Source organism: Fusarium graminearum, chromosome 2 (genome assembly GCF_000240135.3).
Source record: "Fusarium graminearum PH-1 chromosome 2, whole genome shotgun sequence".
Taxonomy (NCBI): Eukaryota; Fungi; Ascomycota; class Sordariomycetes; order Hypocreales; family Nectriaceae; genus Fusarium; species Fusarium graminearum.
Window position 1 is genome coordinate 8500804 of NC_026475.1, and position 19451 is coordinate 8520254.

Here is a 19451-nt window from a genome sequence, read left to right on the forward strand (position 1 = left end):
AAATTTATGTGCAATATTTTGATCCTTCAAGTTTATTAATTCTATTTCTTATCAATCCTCTCATCATTAATTAATGCTTCTAATATATTTTATAAAGGGATTCAAGACTGCATACTCAATACATTACTACTCAATAGGAGTAGCCTTGACGTAAGCACAGTCAGGGTCAGAGAAAGGATCACCACAGCCGACATTATTATCCTTCTCGATAAACACAGCAGGAAGGTTGAAGTAGCATTGTGGAATCTCTCCCCACGCCAGATTGCCAACGTCAATGTCATCAGCAACACTAAGCGCACAGTCGAGAACCGCACGGTAGTACTTCTCCCGGTCACCAAGGCCGTAGTCAGCCATCTTTTCGTAGATGCCCTCTTCAGCCTCGACCCAATCCTTGATACGGTTGTTATTGGGGTTGTTGCGCATAATGTAGAAGCAGTATTCCTCGCCGTCCTTGAGAGACATCCACTGTCGGCCGGTGGAGTATCCACAGTCCTCGCGATTTCCGAAGCCATCGCGCTTGTCGGCGACAAGGTGGAGCTTGGCAGCTTTCATCACATCGTTTGCGACCTTTGTCTTGATGTTATTGCTGATGGAAGAAATGGCGACTTTAACAGCTGCAGCATCATCATCTAGGAGGAACCATCCGCCGTTGAAGAACTTTGTAATCTTGGACTGGAAGGTATCCCACTTAGGGGCAGGAAGAGAATTGTATTCATCTTCGGTGCCTCCACCCATAACGATGCGGAGGGTGTCTTCGATCTTCTTGGTGGCAGACTCAAAGACGTCGGCGAGAGCGGCTGAGATGGTGCTCTGGTCAATCTCGTCCTCGCTCTGGCTAGCAAGACCGGAGAAGATTCCACCCAAGATACCGAAACCGGCGGCAAAGCCATTGCCCTGTCCAAGTTAGCGAGAGTCAGGATATCGAAGAAGTTCAACTTACAGCACCAGGGACAAGCCCACCGACGGCATTACCCATGCTCGATGCAGCAGCCAACCAGCCCAACACATTACCAGCATCGTCCTCACTACCATCAAAGTCCTTGACCATTTGGCCGATTCGAAGACTGCTAATAAGGGTTTCATCAGTGAGCTGCCTCTTAAGCTCGTTGAACTTGGCGTGTACGCCCTTGGCAGCTTGGAAGATCCAGTACGAGTTCTTGCCAATGATGGTATCCTGGCCATACTTGTCCCACTGGTCCTCACAGCTCATATCGTTCAAAGGCTTGCATTGAGACCCGAGGACACCGCAGCCAGCGGCACCACTCTTTCCACTGGTGCCATCCATGACTTGGCTTTCGACGTTCTTGAGCCAGTTGTTCTCGTGTTCTGTAGTTGTCAGCTTCTACAGGTAAGAGATAGCTCCGAGTCACTTACCCCATTGCATGAGGATAAACATGTCGAGTTGTCCACCAGCACCTGAGTCTTCCCAAAGCTTATCGACGCCTTCGGGAGTCCGTGTATCCCATCCATTCCCGTCCCATCCTTTGCAAAGAGTTTCTTTCTTGTCCCAAGCAGCGGGATCCAGTCTCTTGGACATGGGTGAAGCGCTTGCAACAGCGACAAGCGCCAGAATGGCGGCGTTGGACTTCATGATGTAAAGAATGTAGATAAAGCAATACTTGGTTGAATGAGAGTAGTATTTGGGAACCCAAGGTGTAATGTGATATGACTGAATAGCCTGCCGGAGAGAAGTTTTAGAAGTGCAACAAACCAGCTATATATGTTGCAGAGTGTAAGATTCATTGTAAAACTGCCCTGGAAACCAACATGAATCATGACGTCGCAAAGGATTCAATTTCCCGACTCTCGTCCCGCAAAAGGAGCCGTGCGTCGAGATTCAGGATGAGATATTTGAAGGATGCGGTGGAGATGATCAGCTTGTCGTTGCATTACGGTTTACTCTAATTGGTAATTGATCATTTGTGCATAGACAAAGGATCAAGGTTTTAGATTAGACTTATCCATTTGTTCTCAGTTGCCTTCGATGGACACAACGATCTTGACCCACTTAGAGATGAGGCTATGCTTTGTGATAGAGATGGACGAGATGCGATTACCATGAGAAAAGAATCGAAAATACCCCATTACTAAGTGACGAATATTGTATTATCTAGGGACTTTGCTTTAAAGTGCTTCCTTGAATTGAACCTCAGTCATCACCATGTTGAGATACAACTGAATTCATCTGAACATTCTGTCATCCCAGAAGAAGGAAACTCGCCTCATTTCTACCTCTAATTACAATGATTACAGCATTTGAAACCTTGGCATAAATCCTTCCAAGGTTGAAACAGTTGATCAGCCCTATTGTGGAAAAGAAGGATTCGAAAGCACGCTCCATCGTCAGTTCGGCAATAAATTAGGGCTTGGCGAGTGCCGAAGTGGCCAAGAACCACTTCCTTCGGTGGCTGAGCTCACTGAAACAACCCTGTAATGTGTTATACAACGGTTCCTTCTCTGCACCACGGACTGGGCGGTTTGATCAGGCTCTTGTGCTACGCGCTCATGCCCTGTCCATCAAGCAGTCCATGTATTTTACAATGCATTTTATAATGTACTGTGAGAGCGGACAGAGGAAGACCCCTTTGCTTTTTCTACTCTGTGCGTCATTACACTGGCTAACAGTGTATTGTTTACCATTAGTTACACTTTGAAGTGATCACGCGGAAATTGTAACGTCACATAGGTCAACAGGCGTACTAGGAAGAGGTAAGCATGTACTAAATGTATTAGAAATTACATAAAACTTATAAAATTAGCCCTCAGCCATACCCAGAAAATGGTGTCCACGCGTTCATTCATCGTATCTTCATATGCCATTACAAGAGTCCAAGCAACACAGGCAACACAATAGCGCCGCCAATCACCTTCATATTCGAAGCACCGTTGTCTACAGGTGTAGGCTCAGATGTGGCGGTCGTCTTGTCTGTCGCCAAAGACTTGGTAGCAGAAGCAGTTGTCTCCGTCTCTGTGCCAGTTGCTGTGGTAGTAACGGCATTAGAAGTCGTGACACGGGCGACTGTAGTAGTAGACCTAGCCTCGGACGACGTATCGGACGATGTAGGCAGCTTGATACCACAAGCAGCCTCGGGGTCGAATGTGAAGGGAAGATTCCATGCGACACAATCATTACCGGATCTCTCAATTTGCTCTGTTTCCATGGTTAGTCGACGCTACATAGCACAGCAGGTGATATCTCAAACTTACCAGGCAGAACATTATCGGCACAGTTCTCGGCAATACAGCAAAAGAACTTCTCTCGCATGTCATTCAGGGTGCACACGCACGCCTTGTTGTCTTCATTACACTTGTTTGTAAAGTACTTGAAGAAGCAGTTGTTCTGAGAAATGTAAATATTAGAGAGACTATGCGTTTGTGGTACAAATGATACTTACATTGCAGGTAGCGTCCTTGTTTTGCTTTTCTTGGTCGTACGCCTGGCCAGCTACAAGGCTACCAGCCATACCAAGAAGAACCAAAGCGTTGAGTAGACGAGTCATGATGTGAAATGAGGTGTTGATTCAATAGAGTGATGATGATACTAAAAAAATGACAATTTAAGACGCGACCCTTTTGGTATTTATGTTACCGACATCGTGTCTTGCCAAGATTACCCCTGACGCCGATTTAACCGGATGGCAAAATGATTGGCGGATGAATGGGTCTGGAAATTGATCATAGCAGGGATCTCTGGCTGCTAGAAAACCCCAGTCCCTACAGCTAGCAGAAGCGAAATTACTTGGTCACCTTGTGCTGGTTTATTGCAGACTCTCTTACTGTTTATTTCTGCTATCTTAAGCTCAGAGCATTTGTTTTCTGTCACCCTCAGAAATGGTCTTGTAAGGCCAGCGAATGACAACGACGTATTAAGCTTAGCGACCTCTGCGCCTCATCTAAAGGTCACACCGAAGGATTCATCTTGCGGCGTATGCCCATTGCGGTCGAAGTAACGTTTGATCAACACCATAAATGACATCGTGAGTCAGATTTCAACGTATATAAGGCGTTTTAAGCTTGAATTTATACGAGATTAATTGTTTTATACGAGATGCACTGCCGACCTATCTTCCCAACTTGTGTTAACGCTTCAGCTATGGAGAATAGACAGCCATTCCATATGTCTACCAATACAAATCCGGGGAGAGAATAGGTAGGTAGTCTGGCATTGAAATGATGCTTAACATTACCCTTTAAGTCTCCACTTCTTTCTTGATCCTGCAACGCTAGTCTGTTCTGCTCGCTTTAACTAGCCCAGCATACCTTTTACTGTGAACATTTATCACCGATGTAATTAAAAATAGTTCTAATGGATATCGTGAAGTATCACTCTCGATATATAACATCAATATGTAAGTCATGCTATAGATAGGAGGTATGTGTATGTTCATTCTAATTTGAAGTAAAATCCTAGTCGTAGTTCGTGCATCGTGGTACCTTTCGTATCCCTCCTTACCAGTACTTTCCAGTAGATACATTGTAGAATAGATACCCCCATCAGTAATTCTTTCAACTCTCCTTCCTTATTTCGCTTTATGGGCACTGGAATCTCAATCTACTTGTCTAAACTTATACCGCGGGCCATGGTTATAACTGCAACAAGGCAGCCTGTATTTAAGCTTTAGGGTATGGAAAGAGATACTCAAAGAGTCTAAACCTAGATGCTAAATGAACCTACTAATATTATGGATGACTTTGCATATTTACAGTTGGTCTTCTCAAACTGCAGAATTCAGTGTCTAGGTCAGATGTATTGCAAGAGCATTGTCGGGCCTATGGTAGTAAGTGACCAGTTGCAACTGAAGCAGAGTCTTAGCAATAAAAGAAGCATAAACGTGTTTTAACGAAGTGAAGGTGCAGGTACAAGGGCCTTTGTCAGTGACAGCAACATAAGTATCACACCCGGCGGGCATGCCGCGATAGCATCAACCTATCCTTGATAGCTGACTGGTGAGAACCTTATCCTTACCAGGCGCCAGACTATTATCATAACGCGTACCTGGTGAAAACTGCCCAACACTCTTTCTCTAGACTCCTCAATTCAGTCTCGTCTACCCTGTAGGACATTTGTGAAATCCGGCCCACATCATGATTAGAAGTCGTCTGACATTTCCGTCGTTCAAGTTCACTGAGGACGTTCCGGGTGGGTGCTCAAAGGGATACTGCGCCAGCCAATCCCTGTTGCACCTACGACCATATGCTTTTTTATTCCCCGCTATCCTTCTTTCCTTCCTGATACAAGTTGTGAACCTGGATAAAGAATATCATGTCCAGCTGTTGCTACAAACATGACTTCGTCCATTTCATTGCTCTATGATCATGATAGCATGTACCAAACCGGCCGAGACTTATCCGGGAGCTGCAGCGTAATTGTCCATGCCAAGCCTTGATGTAAGAATACTTGTGTAGGGAAAACGATTACGCGGGCGTGTAGCGGCGCTCAAGGGGATGGAGTGACCGGACGAACTTGGCGCTCGTATCCATACATCCAGCGCCGATTTCTCTGCTATTTTAGAATCCTGGTCCCTATCCATAGGGAGCAGGATTTAGAAAGTTAACCAGCGAGAGGGCGAGGGACGAATTTAATAAGCTGGGCTATGACTTCATAGCTCACATTCTCTGACTTTACGATCTTGGTAGCCCAAGACAAGGCTGAGACGTCTACTCTAGTTATCCCAACGCTTAGGGATTTTAAAATTGGTTCCCGAGTAGAATTGTATAACCTTGGTAACAAAATGATTCTATGAATAATAAATTTTTATCAAGCGTGGAGAAAGCCTTCATACATGGTGCCTGTACTGACTTTAAACAAGCTGATGCCAACAAAACATATCCTGCATGGACAGTGAAATGATCTGTTAAGAGGCAATACGTTTTGAAATAGCATAGATGGAACTGGTGCAGCATGCTTGTAAGTGATCGACTTGGTATGGTTGCTTCATGCCGGCTAAATAGTTGGGGTTTCTGAGTGGTCCATATCGTTTCAGGTTTTGAGCAGATCCAATAGGCCATTCGGATACCAGCTGACACCTTCTGGTCCTTGAAGCGTCGTCCGCAGTTATGATCCTGTAGTGATCGTCGATGTTTCATGGATAAGGAATCATGACGAAAATTCTAGAGTCGATCAGTTAATAGCAGCTACCCAACTGGCTCAATCGAATCCCTGTCATTGTCATCAGTACTATGGCAATGGTCATAGCTACATCGAGACCGCCCAGAGTACCCGGTGATGTGACGGAGATTCTGTGTCCGTAGGAGTCCTTCTGATGAGTCCGAATCTAAGAAACGATCGTGAATCGTGACGGGGAGAGAAAGTGATAGGTCAGTGGCAAGACATATCAGCAGCATGGATCACATCTTGGATGGCTTGAGTGATGGGAAATCAACATCCGAATGACCAATGTTAGGGTGACAACTCGATAAACGGACCGTGCAGTAGGGCTGCGCGATGCAACACAACGAACCATGATAAGAAATTTTAGAAGATGATCAAGTATTCTAGAGCTTCGTTATCGAAGGATCTGGCCATAGAGGCTGTGGGAGTGACCTGGAATGCCCGTGGATGGATGCAGTCAATGGCTAACCTGGTTGGGTCGAAATGGTGTCTATTCAACGGGGCTTCCTGCACCTCTGTGTACCAAATCCTGCCTATCTGTGATACCCTGTACCGCGGATGAGTTTCCCATCGCGTGTCACAGTGGGATGTCTCTAGGCCCAATTGATATCCGGGCTGGGGCAGGGATGGTGATCCCCTGGAATGGACTGGACCGAGTGGTCAGACGGGCAGACAGGTCAATACGATGCCGTATATGTGATTCGTCTATTAGGATGCGATCTATTCAAGGATGTGTACTTTATCTGGTGGTAAGTGCTGACATGAAGCGCGGGTTATAACCATGTTGGAGTGTTTAATAACCTGATAGACCTGCCTATTCGGTGTCTGTCATCACATGGGCGACGAGTTGATTACGTAGTCCGTCGACCACCAATTCAATTTAGCATGCCAAGATAGTGAATTGGAGCGAAGGAACAGGTCATGATTATGTATTTGTTGATAGGGTAAACGACCAAGAAAAAGTCCCGCCGAAAGCCGAAAGGCTGGACAATTGCGTGCTCTAGAATCACAAGCCTGTCGGCCGAAAAAAGCGCTATCGAATTCGCCCGTCTTGGCTCACAGTACGATAAGCCTTGCTGGAGGTTAGCTTCTGCTTGGCTGCACTGCGGCTCTGCGGATAGAAGGTCGCTTAGAATATAAATATTTACGCAACATTTTCAAGGTGTCGAGCATGAAATTATGAGTGAATGTTGCGACTTGAGATTAAAGTATGGCGAAATCTGGGGGAAGCCTGTTTCTGTTACTTGATAAATTGGGATTGGGGATTGACAAATTTGGCCACATAAGCATGCAATGGGGGATTGCGGGCAACACAAGATACGAATCTCCACTGTAACAGAAGAACGAGAAGAAGAATCCGAGGCGCTAGACAAAGGGTCCTTTGGTTGTGGGTTGTGGGTAGTGGGCAGCGGTAGCAGTAGTGGGCAGCGGTAGCAGTAGTAGTAGCACTGTCGGGGGGTTTCATTGCAGGGGTTACTGTTGGGAACGCGAAAAAGTCCGTCTTGGCTCTAGACCTCTGGCCTCTCTCACCTCTAAAAGATTCTGTTCCAAAAGTTCCGACGGGGAAAAACGCCACGCGTGCCTACCGTCTGTTCTTGGAAAATAGCTCCCAAACGCCAACGAAACAGTCACTCTTTTGACACTCAGCAAGCAAAAGGTCCTCTTCCCCCAGACAATCAGTACGGGGTCTTACATAATTGAATCAGCTTCCCCGCAACGCACGAGACCGCGACCGGTAGGAGGGTAAAGTCAAACAAGTAACCTTGTCCAACAAGCTTAACTTGTTGGTAGGAGGAGGGCCCAAAAGGGGCAGCTCAAGGTGAATCCGTGAGGTAAGAAAATCCTGATGCATCCAATGTTAATTTGGTGGGGATAAATTTGACAGGACTCCAATCGAGCTTAATTAGACGCGGTGAACTGGGCCTTTTTGGAGTACCATTTCCGGGGGGGCATTATCAGTGGATTAGTTTAGGGTGACGAGAATGTATTTGCATAATGTTTGGGTTCAATGCAGAGTGATTCGCCTGTGCATATCTTGAAGTGCTAGACGCATTCATTCTCTTTGATGTTCCCGCAGGCAATCGTGATTCTCACTGTTAGAAGTTGGAAGCCGCCACAGAACCCTCATCCCACTGTATTCCCGAAACACTGCAACAGCCGTAACCGGTTTAGGAAGGTTACCGTTACATGAAGTTGAGAAATCAGGAGGCAAACAAGATAAATCGACATTCTCAATAACGATGCACCAAAATTAGCCACAAGACTAACAGCATGTGCGCGAGTCGCGCTATCTCTTCAATTGTCGCGTCAACGAATGAGTTTTTGATAGTGAATTATTTCAGACATTGACGCATAACGATTGTGGGCTTCCAATTTCTGATCGGGGCATCCCGATGATGAGCACGGCCGTCGAGTCAAGTCTAGAGCACCTCAGAGCACGCGACAATCTGTTTCCCCCTTCTATGTCACTGCCAAGACACGGACGTAACATGCACAAGCCACTTTCATCATTTTGTCTGTGAGAGTAAACACCATCGCAACACTCACATCCAGGAACGATCTACGTAAAGAGAAAGCCATTTTCTTCAAAAGTAACCAGTAAAACTTAAACAAAGGCGAATACTTTCTTGGCAGCTGAAACGGTCACTACCATCAAGCCACAGATTGCCGCTCCCTAACAAAAGTCTGGTGGCTCGACCCAATAAGAGACCAGACATTCAGTTCGGATCCGGAGGACGCCCAGCTCCGAAGCGGTAATAGAGGGCAGTAAGTTTGGGGAAGGCGACACTCTTGTCCATGCCTCGGCACCTCAACATCTACGCCACGCTTCTATGTACCATGCTGCGAAATAATGTTATTACGTCAATGCACCGTCGTATACCCAGACCTACAGGCCGGGACTCTATTCTGCATCATAGCTGAGAATAAAGCACAAAGCTGAAGACAAAGCTGAGAACCGACCACAGCTCGGATATAACCACTGCTCCGGGATGGTAGACCAAGAAATGTCAAGAGATGGCCAAGCAGCGACTCTGCCGTCTTGGCCCCGAGCCTCAAAACCAACGACTCCCGCCCATTGACCATCGGCCGACTCCAAACCTCGACCTTCCCTGTTTGGCGATAAGACATCGGCAAAAGGACCGAACATCTACCTACCTTGTCCGTTAGTGCTCGGGCCTTGACCCCGCATGTGGCATAACCTCTGTTACATGGCCTTGGGGACTTTTGTCCTGGGGTCGACAATTGGTCCTAGCCAAGATAAGGTCTCCGTCTCCACTCATTAACTCTACTGCTGATAGACTACTGTTTGTCAATGTCAAAAGTGGAAACTCTGGGGTCTCATCCAACTACTATCATGCTGGGATCGTCACTTCATCCCAGTCCCAGTCCCCAGGGAAGGTGGCAACGGCCAAGCCCGTCCTGTCGGATTGGAGATGTACATTCACCAACGAGTCTGGGGGCAGCAGGATGACCCCATCCATTCCTGCATCTGATATATAACCCTCCTATCCTCCCACTTCTGCCTTTCCTTTCCCTCAGGGCATCCTCGATATCTCGTTTCACCCCCTTCGTTTCAACAGTCTTTCCCACCACAGACTGCTACCAGGACTCAAGTCAACATGACTTCCACCGGTCCTATCGACAACGACGCCATCGCCCGCTCAGGGCTTGCGGACCCCGAGACTCACGGCATCCCCCAGATCGCCGCCAAGGGCTCCATGGACGTCACACGCCGCTCCGTCTCCGACTCTGACGATGAGCTTCCCACTGACGAGGAGCTTCAGACGCTCCGTCGTGTCTCTGGAAAGATCAAGTGGGCCATGTACACCATCGCCTTCGTAGAGGCCTGCGAGCGTTTCTCCTACTACGGTTCCGCTGTGCTCTACACCAACTTTGTCGCTCAGGAGCTTCCTCCTGGTTCCAACACTGGTGCTCCTCTTGACCCTAGCGGTCAGGCTGGTGCTTTGGGCATGGGTCCCAAGGCTGCTCAGGGTATCTCTCTGTTCAACCAGTTCTTCGCTTATCTCATGCCTCTTGTCGGGTACGTTACATCTCGTCACGTCTCATCTCGTGAATCTCACTAACATGCAAATAGTGCCTGGGTTGCCGATGCCAAGCTCGGTCGTTTCGTCACCCTTCACATCGCCATTGCCATCTCCACCATCGCTCACACTATCCTGGTTGCTGCTTCATCTCCCAACGTCATCGTCCGCAAGGACCCTGCTTTCGGTGCTTTCATCGTCGGTCTCATCACTCTCTGTGTCGGAACTGGTTTCTTCAAGGCCAACGTTTCTCCCCTCCTGGCTGATCAAAATGAGGACACCAAGATGCGTGTCGAGGTCCGCAATGGCGAGCGAGTCATTGTCGATCCTGCCGTGACAAATACCCGTGTCTTCCTCTACTTCTACCTCGCCATCAACATCGGTTCCGTCTGCGGTCAGATTGCCATGGTCTACGTTGAGAAGTACCACTCCTTCTGGTTGGCCTTCTTCATCCCCACCATCTTCTTCCTCATCGCCCCCATTGTTCTTGCTCTCAACAAGAAGAAGTACAAGCTCAAGCCTGCGACTGGTTCCGTTCTTTCCAAGTTCTTGAAGATGTTCTTCTACGTCTCTAAGCGCAGCCCTGCTTTCCGACCCAACTGGGAGCACGCCAAGCCTTCTCAGATTCCTGTTGACCAGCGCCCTTCTTGGATGACCTACGATGATGCCTGGGTCGATGAAGTCAAGCGTGGTCTCCTGGCCTGCAAGGTCTTCCTCTACCTGCCCGTCTTCCATCTGGCTTACAACCAGATGACCGGTAACCTGACCACTCAGGCCTCCACCATGGTTCTCAACGGTGTTCCCAACGATGTTATTCAGAACTTGAACCCTATCTCTATCGTCATCATGGTCCCCCTCATTGATCACCTTTTGTACCCCGGTCTCCGCAAGCTGGGTATCTCTTTCACCCCCATCAAGCGTATGACAGTTGGTTTCTTGATCTCCGCCCTGGCCATGGTCGCCTCTGCTGTTATGCAACACTACATCTACCAGAAGAGCCCCTGTGGCAAGTATGCCAACGGCAAGGACCCCTCAACTGGCGAGAAGTGCGCCCCCGCCGACATCAACGTCTGGGCTCAGTGCCTTCCCTACATCTTCATTGGTCTCGGTGAGATCTTCACCAACGTTACCTCTTACGAATACGCCTATTCCAAGGCCCCCGAGAACATGAAGTCCCTCGTCATGAGTGTCAACCTCTTCATGTCCGCCTTTGCCTCCGCCATCGGCCAGGCTTTCACACCTCTCTCCGACGACCCTCTCCTCGTCTGGAACTACGTCATCGTCGCTGTCATTGCCTTTGTCGGTGGTGTTGCTTTCTGGTTCCAGTTCAAGCATCTCGACGGCGAGGAAGACAAGTGGAACATGCTCAAGGCCTCAGAGTACCAGGGTGAATACCAACCCAATGCTACTGAGAACAAGGTTGCCGATGAGCACGAGGAGCCTACCAACGCTCCTCGGGATATTGAGAAGATGTGACTCCCTAAGGAGTGCAAGAGTTGCTATCGCTTTAGTTAAGATACCACTAGTTTAATGACTTGGATTACTCTATTAGATAATTGAATCCATTTACAATATCACACTTTGTTAAACAAATTTCTTGAACGTTTCACTTTTTTAATTCTTTAGATATGCGAGAAAAGACTGTGCCTTGTGGGTAATTGACTCGTATCTAACTAACATGTTGATCATTTCCTTCCATCTCCAAGGAGTGACACGTCTCGGGACCGCTTTCATTCATGACCATTGTTACCGTAAGTGAAAGTTCAATCCATGGGGGGTACATCGGACTGAAAGAACACTCATGTAGTCATGATTTAGTATTCTTTCAATCACGATACAACTCTCAGGCTGGGCGACGGCTTACTATCAGGGGTCTTGTCTTTGTTCTCCGATGTAGAAATGAATCAAGTGGCGGCACTCAAGGTGTCAGAAAAGATGGCAACTAGAAGCATAAGAGATGGAAAAAGTAGACCAGTTTATCATCTTTACATTATTTCTCTGATAGAGTCATTATTTCTGTATTCAAGATTCTGGAGGTCGGGCAACATTCATCGTACTGTTTCGTGCCTGCGATATACATTCTATTTGGTGGTCGGTACAACTTTAATGGCAATTTTGCCTCTACAAACACTCTATATTGTTATTCTAGCCATCATGATAAGTAAGATTTCTGGCATACATGAATTATGCACAAGGCGAAGAAATATCATTGTCATCGTTCGTCATTGTACTTCCATTAAAGGCCACGAACCTTTCAGCTGCCTTCAAAATTGGAGGCAGAACACTTCTTGATGGCATATCATTGTAATTATCTTCGTACTCAAAGATATTGAAAGAAAGGAAGAACTGGCGGATCAAGCCATCGTCACAAAATAAAGAAAACAATAATGAAATGGGGCTGTGGTTTTGTGCCCACAGGAAATTGATAACTTATTAGTTGAAAGACCTGCAGCTTAGTGGAATGACACCTGCTTGGCACTGCCAGCCATGGATATGCACGTCAAACTAGAATATCTGCCATCCTGGAAGTGCTAATATGCTGCCGACTGAAATTTCAAAACCAAGTCCCCAACACCATCGGAAACCCTAAGATCATTACAAGGCACAGAACAGATCAAATTGTAACCCATCACTATCCACACAAGTATCTTCCCTAGTGTATCGTATTGACTAAAATCAAACACAGTCTCCCACTCCGTCTTCACGGCTTCAACATGGCGTCTCACAAGCGCGACATGGCTGGTCCTGTGGTCTTTACCCTCACACCAGTGAACGATGCCGCTGTCAAGGTCGTGGAAGACAAACGCAACGAGATCTTCTGCAAACGACCTAAGCAGCGTAAAACTCGCAAGGAGATCTACGTCACGTTCAACCCCCATCGCTGCGATGGACTCTATCCATCAACAGTTGGCCGAAAGGGACACATCAAGCTCGCCGATATGCCTTTCGTTATCAACAGCCAGTGCTCCTTCCAGATTCACAAGGACACTGGAGAGGTTATGATTGTCGATGAATCGCCTAGCCAGACTTGCCGTGTGACCTTTGGCACCATGGCCAAGGACTCCCGAGAGTTCAAGAAATTTGGAGCCCTGGTCATCTGTCTGTCTGCCACAAACATCATGCTTCATTTCGGCAACAGAGCAAGCGATTCTTGGATGACATGGCGTATCAAGTGGCAAATGAACAAGCTGATCGACCTGCAAGATTGGGCGGACAAGGCCGGGTTTCATTCCAGGACTGGACAAGACATGACACTCCGAAGCATTCCCCCTACCCGACGTTTGGAACCCCATGGCATTCCTGCAGTCCCCTTTGAAACTCGATATCTCCCACGAGAGGATATCAAAGTCACACCTATCGTAGGAGTCACCGAGGGCGTCGACGTGCTTACTGGTCACCTTGTTGTCATCAAGATGGTCACGGATTCAGTGAAGCGTCACAATCGCTTAGTAGGAGAGGCGAGAAGAGAACTCACCACCGATTTGAATCATGTAAGAATATTTGAATCCGCTTCTTGAACTGAACCCAGAACTAACGTGAACAGCCTCATGTGATCGAGTTCCTCCAGGTCGAAACGTTGTTTAACCACTTCTACCTTGTCATGGAGCTACAGGACGGTGATGCGAGCGAACTTGCAGAGCTCGACGAGTTTACGCAAGCGAGAGGCTTGTTCGACGTTGGAGACAACATCGGCCGCCCTCTGTTCCATCAGATGCTGCAGGCCCTGGATTATCTTGCGTCCAACAGAATAATCCACCGAGATGTCAAACCTCATAATATACTCTACCGCCGCATCGGTGACACTATCCATTACCGGCTTGCAGACTTTGGCATCTCCACAATTGCCCCCCACCGGGAGGTTATCAGGGGGACCAAGATGTTTATGGCACCGGAGGTCTTGGTCCCTGGCTCTCAGCCACATACAACGATGATTGACGTTTATTCACTATGTGTCTCCATCTGTTGGATGTTTGATTTCGACATGGGTGACGATCGAATCTATGACCATCGCAAAGTCGTTCGTCCGGTTTGGCTTTCTGTTCTGCAGGATATGGCGGGGGTGTATCCATGGAGGCGAAGTTCAGCAGGCCAAGTGTTGACGCTGATGTTTCGAGGGGTTGGGCGAGTCACTCGTGTCTGAAGGCATGGACGATCCTGTCTAATGTAGCAGGAACGGCCGGTTTCTTTGAGTTCAGTGCGGCATAAATGGGGGCATGGAATCGGCAGTTTTGGTATTGCTTTCATTAACTACTGCGGTTGTTAGAGTAGACCTGTAGGGTTCGCAGAGCTGGTTTTACCACATGGAATGGGTTGCTTTCTTCATGATAGTTGAGGCAACAGGCTGAAGACAGCAGGACCTCGAAAGCAAAGATGTCAGATGTATAGAACATAATCGAGTTAAATTTGCCTTTGATGTTTCCTGGAGTATCTGTTATACTGACTTGGAAGGCATGGGGACACAGATTGTAGCCAAGAGTTCGCGTGACAATCACCACGCTGTGAGGTTGACTTCGCAGTACTGTACTGTGCAAGCTGATTAGGACGAGTTGGCCTCGTACGTCGTAGGGTACGAACATACACATCCTTATAACTCTAGTTCGGGTTGCATGGGCTAACCTAATAATTTCGTCCCTACCTGGGGCACATAAGAGTAAGCAGGGTTCACGCCAAGTTTTAAAGAATCCTTCAGCATTATATGGTTATCACTGTTTGGTGAGTATCTGACCAATCAAACGTCTCTGAGTGCGCGACGCCCCGCAATGATACTCAAGAATGACACTTGCCAGGATCAAGCCTTCAACAGCATGTCAGCTTCAATATAACGTAGAGGAGCGTTTTGTGAAGGACATATCTATAAATACGTCTTGAATCCTCTTGTTCTCAAATTGTGTGACGAAAACATCCTATTACCTTTCACAATCATCACAATGACCGGAGCATCCATTCTTTATTTCAGCGCCTTAGCGTTCACAACCTACCTCATCTTCAAATACCTCCAACAACGAAGCAAAGAGCCTTTGCCGCCAGGTCCCAAAGGGTTACCACTTCTCGGAAACGTACTTGATCTCCCTCCTCCAGGTACAATAGAGTGGATTCACTGGCAGAAACACAAAGAGAAATATGGCCCAATCTCTTCCGTTTCTGTTCTGGGGCAATTGTTTGTCATACTGCACGACAAACAGACCATCATGGATCTGTTGGAGACGCGTTCTTTGAAAAGTGCCTCAAGACCGAAGCTGGTCTTTGCGGGTGACGTGTAAGAAATCTCTGGGCCTTGTGTTTGCTTTGCTAATCTTTATTACACAGTGTTGGTTACGATAGTATCATGGGCATGATGCCATACGACCGGACCTTCCGACTGCATCGCAAGCTCACAGCTACCCAAGTCAGTGGCAAGTCTATTGGTAGATTTGAGCCTATCCAGGAACTCGAGATATCCCGACTGCTGAAGCGCATCTACAACGACCACAACAGTGACAACCTGCCAGAACATCTTAACCAGTAAGCCATCTTCTATCCCAAGCTGCAACGCTTTCTAACACTTCCAAGAGTATCAGGATCCATCATGCTCCGCATTCTCTACAATTACGAGACCGACCCCAATAAAAACGACCATATCGTCTCCATGGCCAACACAGTCATGGAAGAGTTCTCGAAAGCGACAAGCCCAGGTGCTTGGGCAGTGGACTTAGTACCATGGCTCAAGTACCTTCCAGAGTGGATACCCGGCGCAGGCTTCAAAAAGACAGCCAAGGTCTTCCGGGACCATCTACTACAAAATGTCAAGGATCCTTACAATTACGTGAGAGATCAGATGGCCCGCGGCAATGATCATGTCTCGTACGTTGCCGGTTTGGTTGAAGACATCCATCGCAAGATCGATCCTGAAGAGGAGAGTGTCATCCAGTGGACGGCGGCTTCTATGATGAACGCTGGCACGGATACAACTGGCGCCACGCTACTGTCCTTCTTTGCCGCCATGGTGATCTACCCTGACGTACAAAAGCGAGCACAGGAAGAGATCGACCGCGTTGTTGGGCATTCCCGCCTCCCTTCCTTCGCCGACAAAGCCAACCTTCCTTATATCAACTCGATCGCCCAAGAAGCACTACGCTGGCACACACTCGCACCTATGGGTTTCCCACACATGACTACAGAAAACGACATCTACAAAGGTTACTTTATCCCTAAGAACATTCTTTTGTTTCCCGCAGTAGCCTCCGTCACGCATGACCCCGATGTATATCACGACCCAATGGCTTTCAAACCTGAACGGTACTCCGAGCCGTACAGCGAGCCTTCGCCGGCTGATGTAGTGTTTGGATTTGGGCGTAGAGCTTGCCCGGGGAAGTGGATTGCCGAACAGACGATGTTTTTGATTATTGCACAGACTTTGGCTACTTTTAATATCGAGAAGGATCTTGATAAGGATGGGAGAGAGATAGACGTGGTATATGAGCAGTTGCCAGGAGTTATTTCCAGGGTGAAGCCTTTTCCGCATAGGATTGTACTTAGGAGTGAAGGTCATAGAAGATTTGTTGAATGATATCTCCTCTATGTTTTCTTCCCCAGTTCGCTTATCATTGTTGCTACATCAAGCCCCTTTGAAAACCCCCGGTATAACGTGGCATATACTAGTAAACAGCCAAGCAATCTACTGCTGCCTGGCACTCTCCCCCTTCAGGGGTAGGTGGGTTATATAGAAATCGGCACTGATCTGGCGGCTGCTAAAAATATCAGAACAGGTTTAGTGGGTTGACAGCCCTAAGAGCCCATCAGTACTTTTGTCTGCTCTCCCTCCTGTCCCTGCTGTTTGCGACCCACCCGACTGGCTGGCTTAACGACTTATGCAGGATCATCTACCGACATCAGTGGGGTGACTTCATCGTGAACAATCCATACCCTCGCCAATTCTGATAGACCAGCTACCAACACAGCACGTCTTGTCGTCCACCATGTCGAAACAGACGTGCGACGTCTGCGGGACCTTTCTTTCGTCAGCTCCTGATACCGACGCACAAAAATGTCTTGGCCACGTACGTCTTGCTCGCTGTCGACCAGACGAATCGTTTGCCACTCTCGCAGTTGGGTACCCTGTCAATGGCGAGTTCACTGTGCCCGAAGATGTAACAGCTCGAATCAGCCTCAGGGAATCTGGTCCTGGGCTGGAACAACATCCTGACGATCGTGTGTCTCTGCTGGATATCTTCCACGAACCATGCTGGAATATGCTATTGGACTACTGGCTAGGGCATCCCAGAGAACCGAACTCGCGCCACCTCATTAACCAACCCGAGACTATACCCTGCATTGTTCCAGGGCAGCCGACTCTTGGATTCAACATGTACTTCGGCGGCTTAGATGGATCGTGGCTTCCACGTCTGATTCAAGTATCTGTGCTCACCACTCCAAATACCGACGTTCTTCGGGGGTTGGGTTTCTACTACACAGACGGATCCTGTAAGCGGTATCTAATCCCAGGTGCTAACGCGGCTTTTAGAGGCAGTCGTCCCTATCACGAAATAGGATTCCTGCTGAATGGGCCTGAGGGAGAAAGAATCAACGCTCTTGTGCTCGAAAAGTTTAACGATGAAGTTGACCTCAAAGTACGGCTCACAACTTACAGCTATTCCATTTCAAAAAATAGTGACACAAAAGAGAAGATTACACTAACTTATTCCTCTATAGGCCATCACCAACTTCCATCGAGTTTTCAAGGTGTCTCAAGCAGATAAAGAAAAAGAAGCCAGATTGAAGGGTCAAATATACAAACCACTGATCAAACGCACAGAGGTTCCAGATGGCCTGACTCTTGTTGCAATTCTTGCAACTGTCAAAGTACGTCCAGGGCACCATTAGTCTCGTAATTTCACATGAAGCTGACAAAAGTACCTTTCACAGCTCTCTGTGAGCCACGAAACGATAGAGACTCTGGGAACCAGTTGCATCCAAGATCAACGTTCCACTTCACTTGGACCCAATCGTCACCAAGGAGAACCACTTGCCATCACCCTACCACGATGGGAGCGGACAGTAAATACATGTCCCAGTGATATTAGCATGACTATGGTCCGCTTAGAGGGTATCAAACGAATTGGTATTTCTACAGCTACCTTTGGAAAGACACCAGCACAAAGGTACATATCAGGTCTTTGCTTTGAGTTCTGGGATACAATTCCTCTAATTTATCTGGGCTATTTTTACAAGCAGCACGACTACCTCAACCTGGAGGATGGAGATGAGATCCAAGACATCAAGTGCTGGTGTGTGCATGGCAGGATTGTTGGGATAAGGATCGTAAAGTCAGGATCGGGAGTCACATCAGTTGAAGTTCATGGAAACGAAATGAGTGATGAATTGTGCAATGAGCCATCCCTCATTTTCACTGTAACCCAACTCGAACAACTGGTAAGTACCCAATTATCCTTCGAGGCCAAGCCATAAATACTTGACAGCAATGGTAGGCTACTTTAACATGGAAATGTAGCGTCGCGGGTAACTTCATGACAGTCAAGAAACAACCGCGGGATCCCCTAGAAGAGAGGCTTGTCTCCGACTTCGATGCCGCTGACTTCGATATCGCTGTGTCTGTCACCAGCGAAGAGCTATTCTGGGAAATCGAGGACTCTAAAGCAATGGTTCGAGCCGTCACCCACATCCATACATATTTCCATGCTATCGTAAAACAGTCCCTTTGTGGTTTCGAATTTGGTTACGAAGACTGTATGTTGATGTCCGTCGGCTGTACCTCAGGAATCAAAAATTCTCTGGTACTGGAAGCAGGGGAATGCGTAACATGCGTAGCAACCAAGATCTCTAGGAATTATTTCTTACACAACGAATTTGATAAAGTCGTGGTAAGTTTGATCCATAACGAAAAGGGTAAATCGGAATCTAAAAGCTGCGACAGTTTCACACGACCGCCGCTCGAGAGATTACACTGTCGCCCTCTAGATGCCGAACAAGGGAACTAGTACCGGCTCCATCCATGGATGACATTCTTGCGCAGGTTTTGGCTGGGACAGAGGTGCCAAGCGGAGAAGCGACCCAGAATCCGACAGTCCAAGAACCAGAATCGCCGGTCCTGCCAGAATGTCACTGGCTCAATGCCCAAGCATACGATGAGCCTACATACGGCGAAGACGAGTATCGAAAGGTCTGCCAGGCAGTGCAGTCTAAATCAAAGAGGCCATCTGTCGGGATGTATGTCGAGATGACCTATCATCCTACAAGGGAACGTCGCGAAGTCATGAATGCTGTACCACTATTCTTTGCCCCATGCACGTAAGGGTTGA

The 19451-nt window shown here is 47.6% G+C and overlaps 6 protein-coding genes across 6 annotated transcripts; 4 read left to right on the forward strand and 2 right to left on the reverse strand.

Annotated features, from left to right (window-relative positions):
* Positions 1–126: 126 nt before the first annotated feature.
* Positions 127–1591, reverse strand: FGSG_02841 (uncharacterized protein; the record flags this gene model as incomplete). The annotated part of the gene is made up of 3 exons (XM_011324664.1): positions 127–894; positions 941–1326; positions 1375–1591. The coding sequence occupies 3 exons, from the start codon at positions 1589–1591 to the stop codon at positions 127–129; spliced, it is 1371 nt and encodes a 456-aa protein (XP_011322966.1).
* A 1228-nt stretch (positions 1592–2819) lies between these two features.
* Positions 2820–3500, reverse strand: FGSG_02840 (uncharacterized protein; the record flags this gene model as incomplete). Its single annotated transcript, XM_011324665.1, has 3 exons — positions 2820–3151; positions 3208–3340; positions 3396–3500. 3 exons carry the CDS (start codon positions 3498–3500, stop codon positions 2820–2822), a joined length of 570 nt encoding a protein of 189 aa, XP_011322967.1.
* Positions 3501–9665: 6165 nt separating this feature from the next.
* On the forward strand, positions 9666–11707 carry FGSG_02839 (uncharacterized protein). The gene is made up of 2 exons (XM_011324666.1): positions 9666–10154; positions 10209–11707. The coding sequence occupies exons 1-2, from the start codon at positions 9733–9735 to the stop codon at positions 11629–11631; spliced, it is 1845 nt and encodes a 614-aa protein (XP_011322968.1). The 5' UTR covers positions 9666–9732; the 3' UTR covers positions 11632–11707.
* Positions 11708–12869: 1162 nt separating this feature from the next.
* FGSG_02838 (uncharacterized protein) lies at positions 12870–14318 on the forward strand (the record flags this gene model as incomplete). Its single annotated transcript, XM_011324667.1, has 3 exons — positions 12870–13646; positions 13700–14173; positions 14271–14318. The coding sequence occupies 3 exons, from the start codon at positions 12870–12872 to the stop codon at positions 14316–14318; spliced, it is 1299 nt and encodes a 432-aa protein (XP_011322969.1).
* Positions 14319–15344: 1026 nt separating this feature from the next.
* FGSG_12568 (uncharacterized protein) lies at positions 15345–16702 on the forward strand (the record flags this gene model as incomplete). The annotated part of the gene is made up of 3 exons (XM_011324668.1): positions 15345–15412; positions 15463–15657; positions 15706–16702. The coding sequence occupies 3 exons, from the start codon at positions 15345–15347 to the stop codon at positions 16700–16702; spliced, it is 1260 nt and encodes a 419-aa protein (XP_011322970.1).
* A 409-nt stretch (positions 16703–17111) lies between these two features.
* On the forward strand, positions 17112–19444 carry FGSG_12569 (uncharacterized protein; the record flags this gene model as incomplete). The annotated part of the gene is made up of 6 exons (XM_011324669.1): positions 17112–17762; positions 17845–17994; positions 18058–18419; positions 18644–18879; positions 19009–19013; positions 19067–19444. The coding sequence occupies 6 exons, from the start codon at positions 17112–17114 to the stop codon at positions 19442–19444; spliced, it is 1782 nt and encodes a 593-aa protein (XP_011322971.1).
* Between the last annotated feature and the right edge of the window lie 7 nt (positions 19445–19451).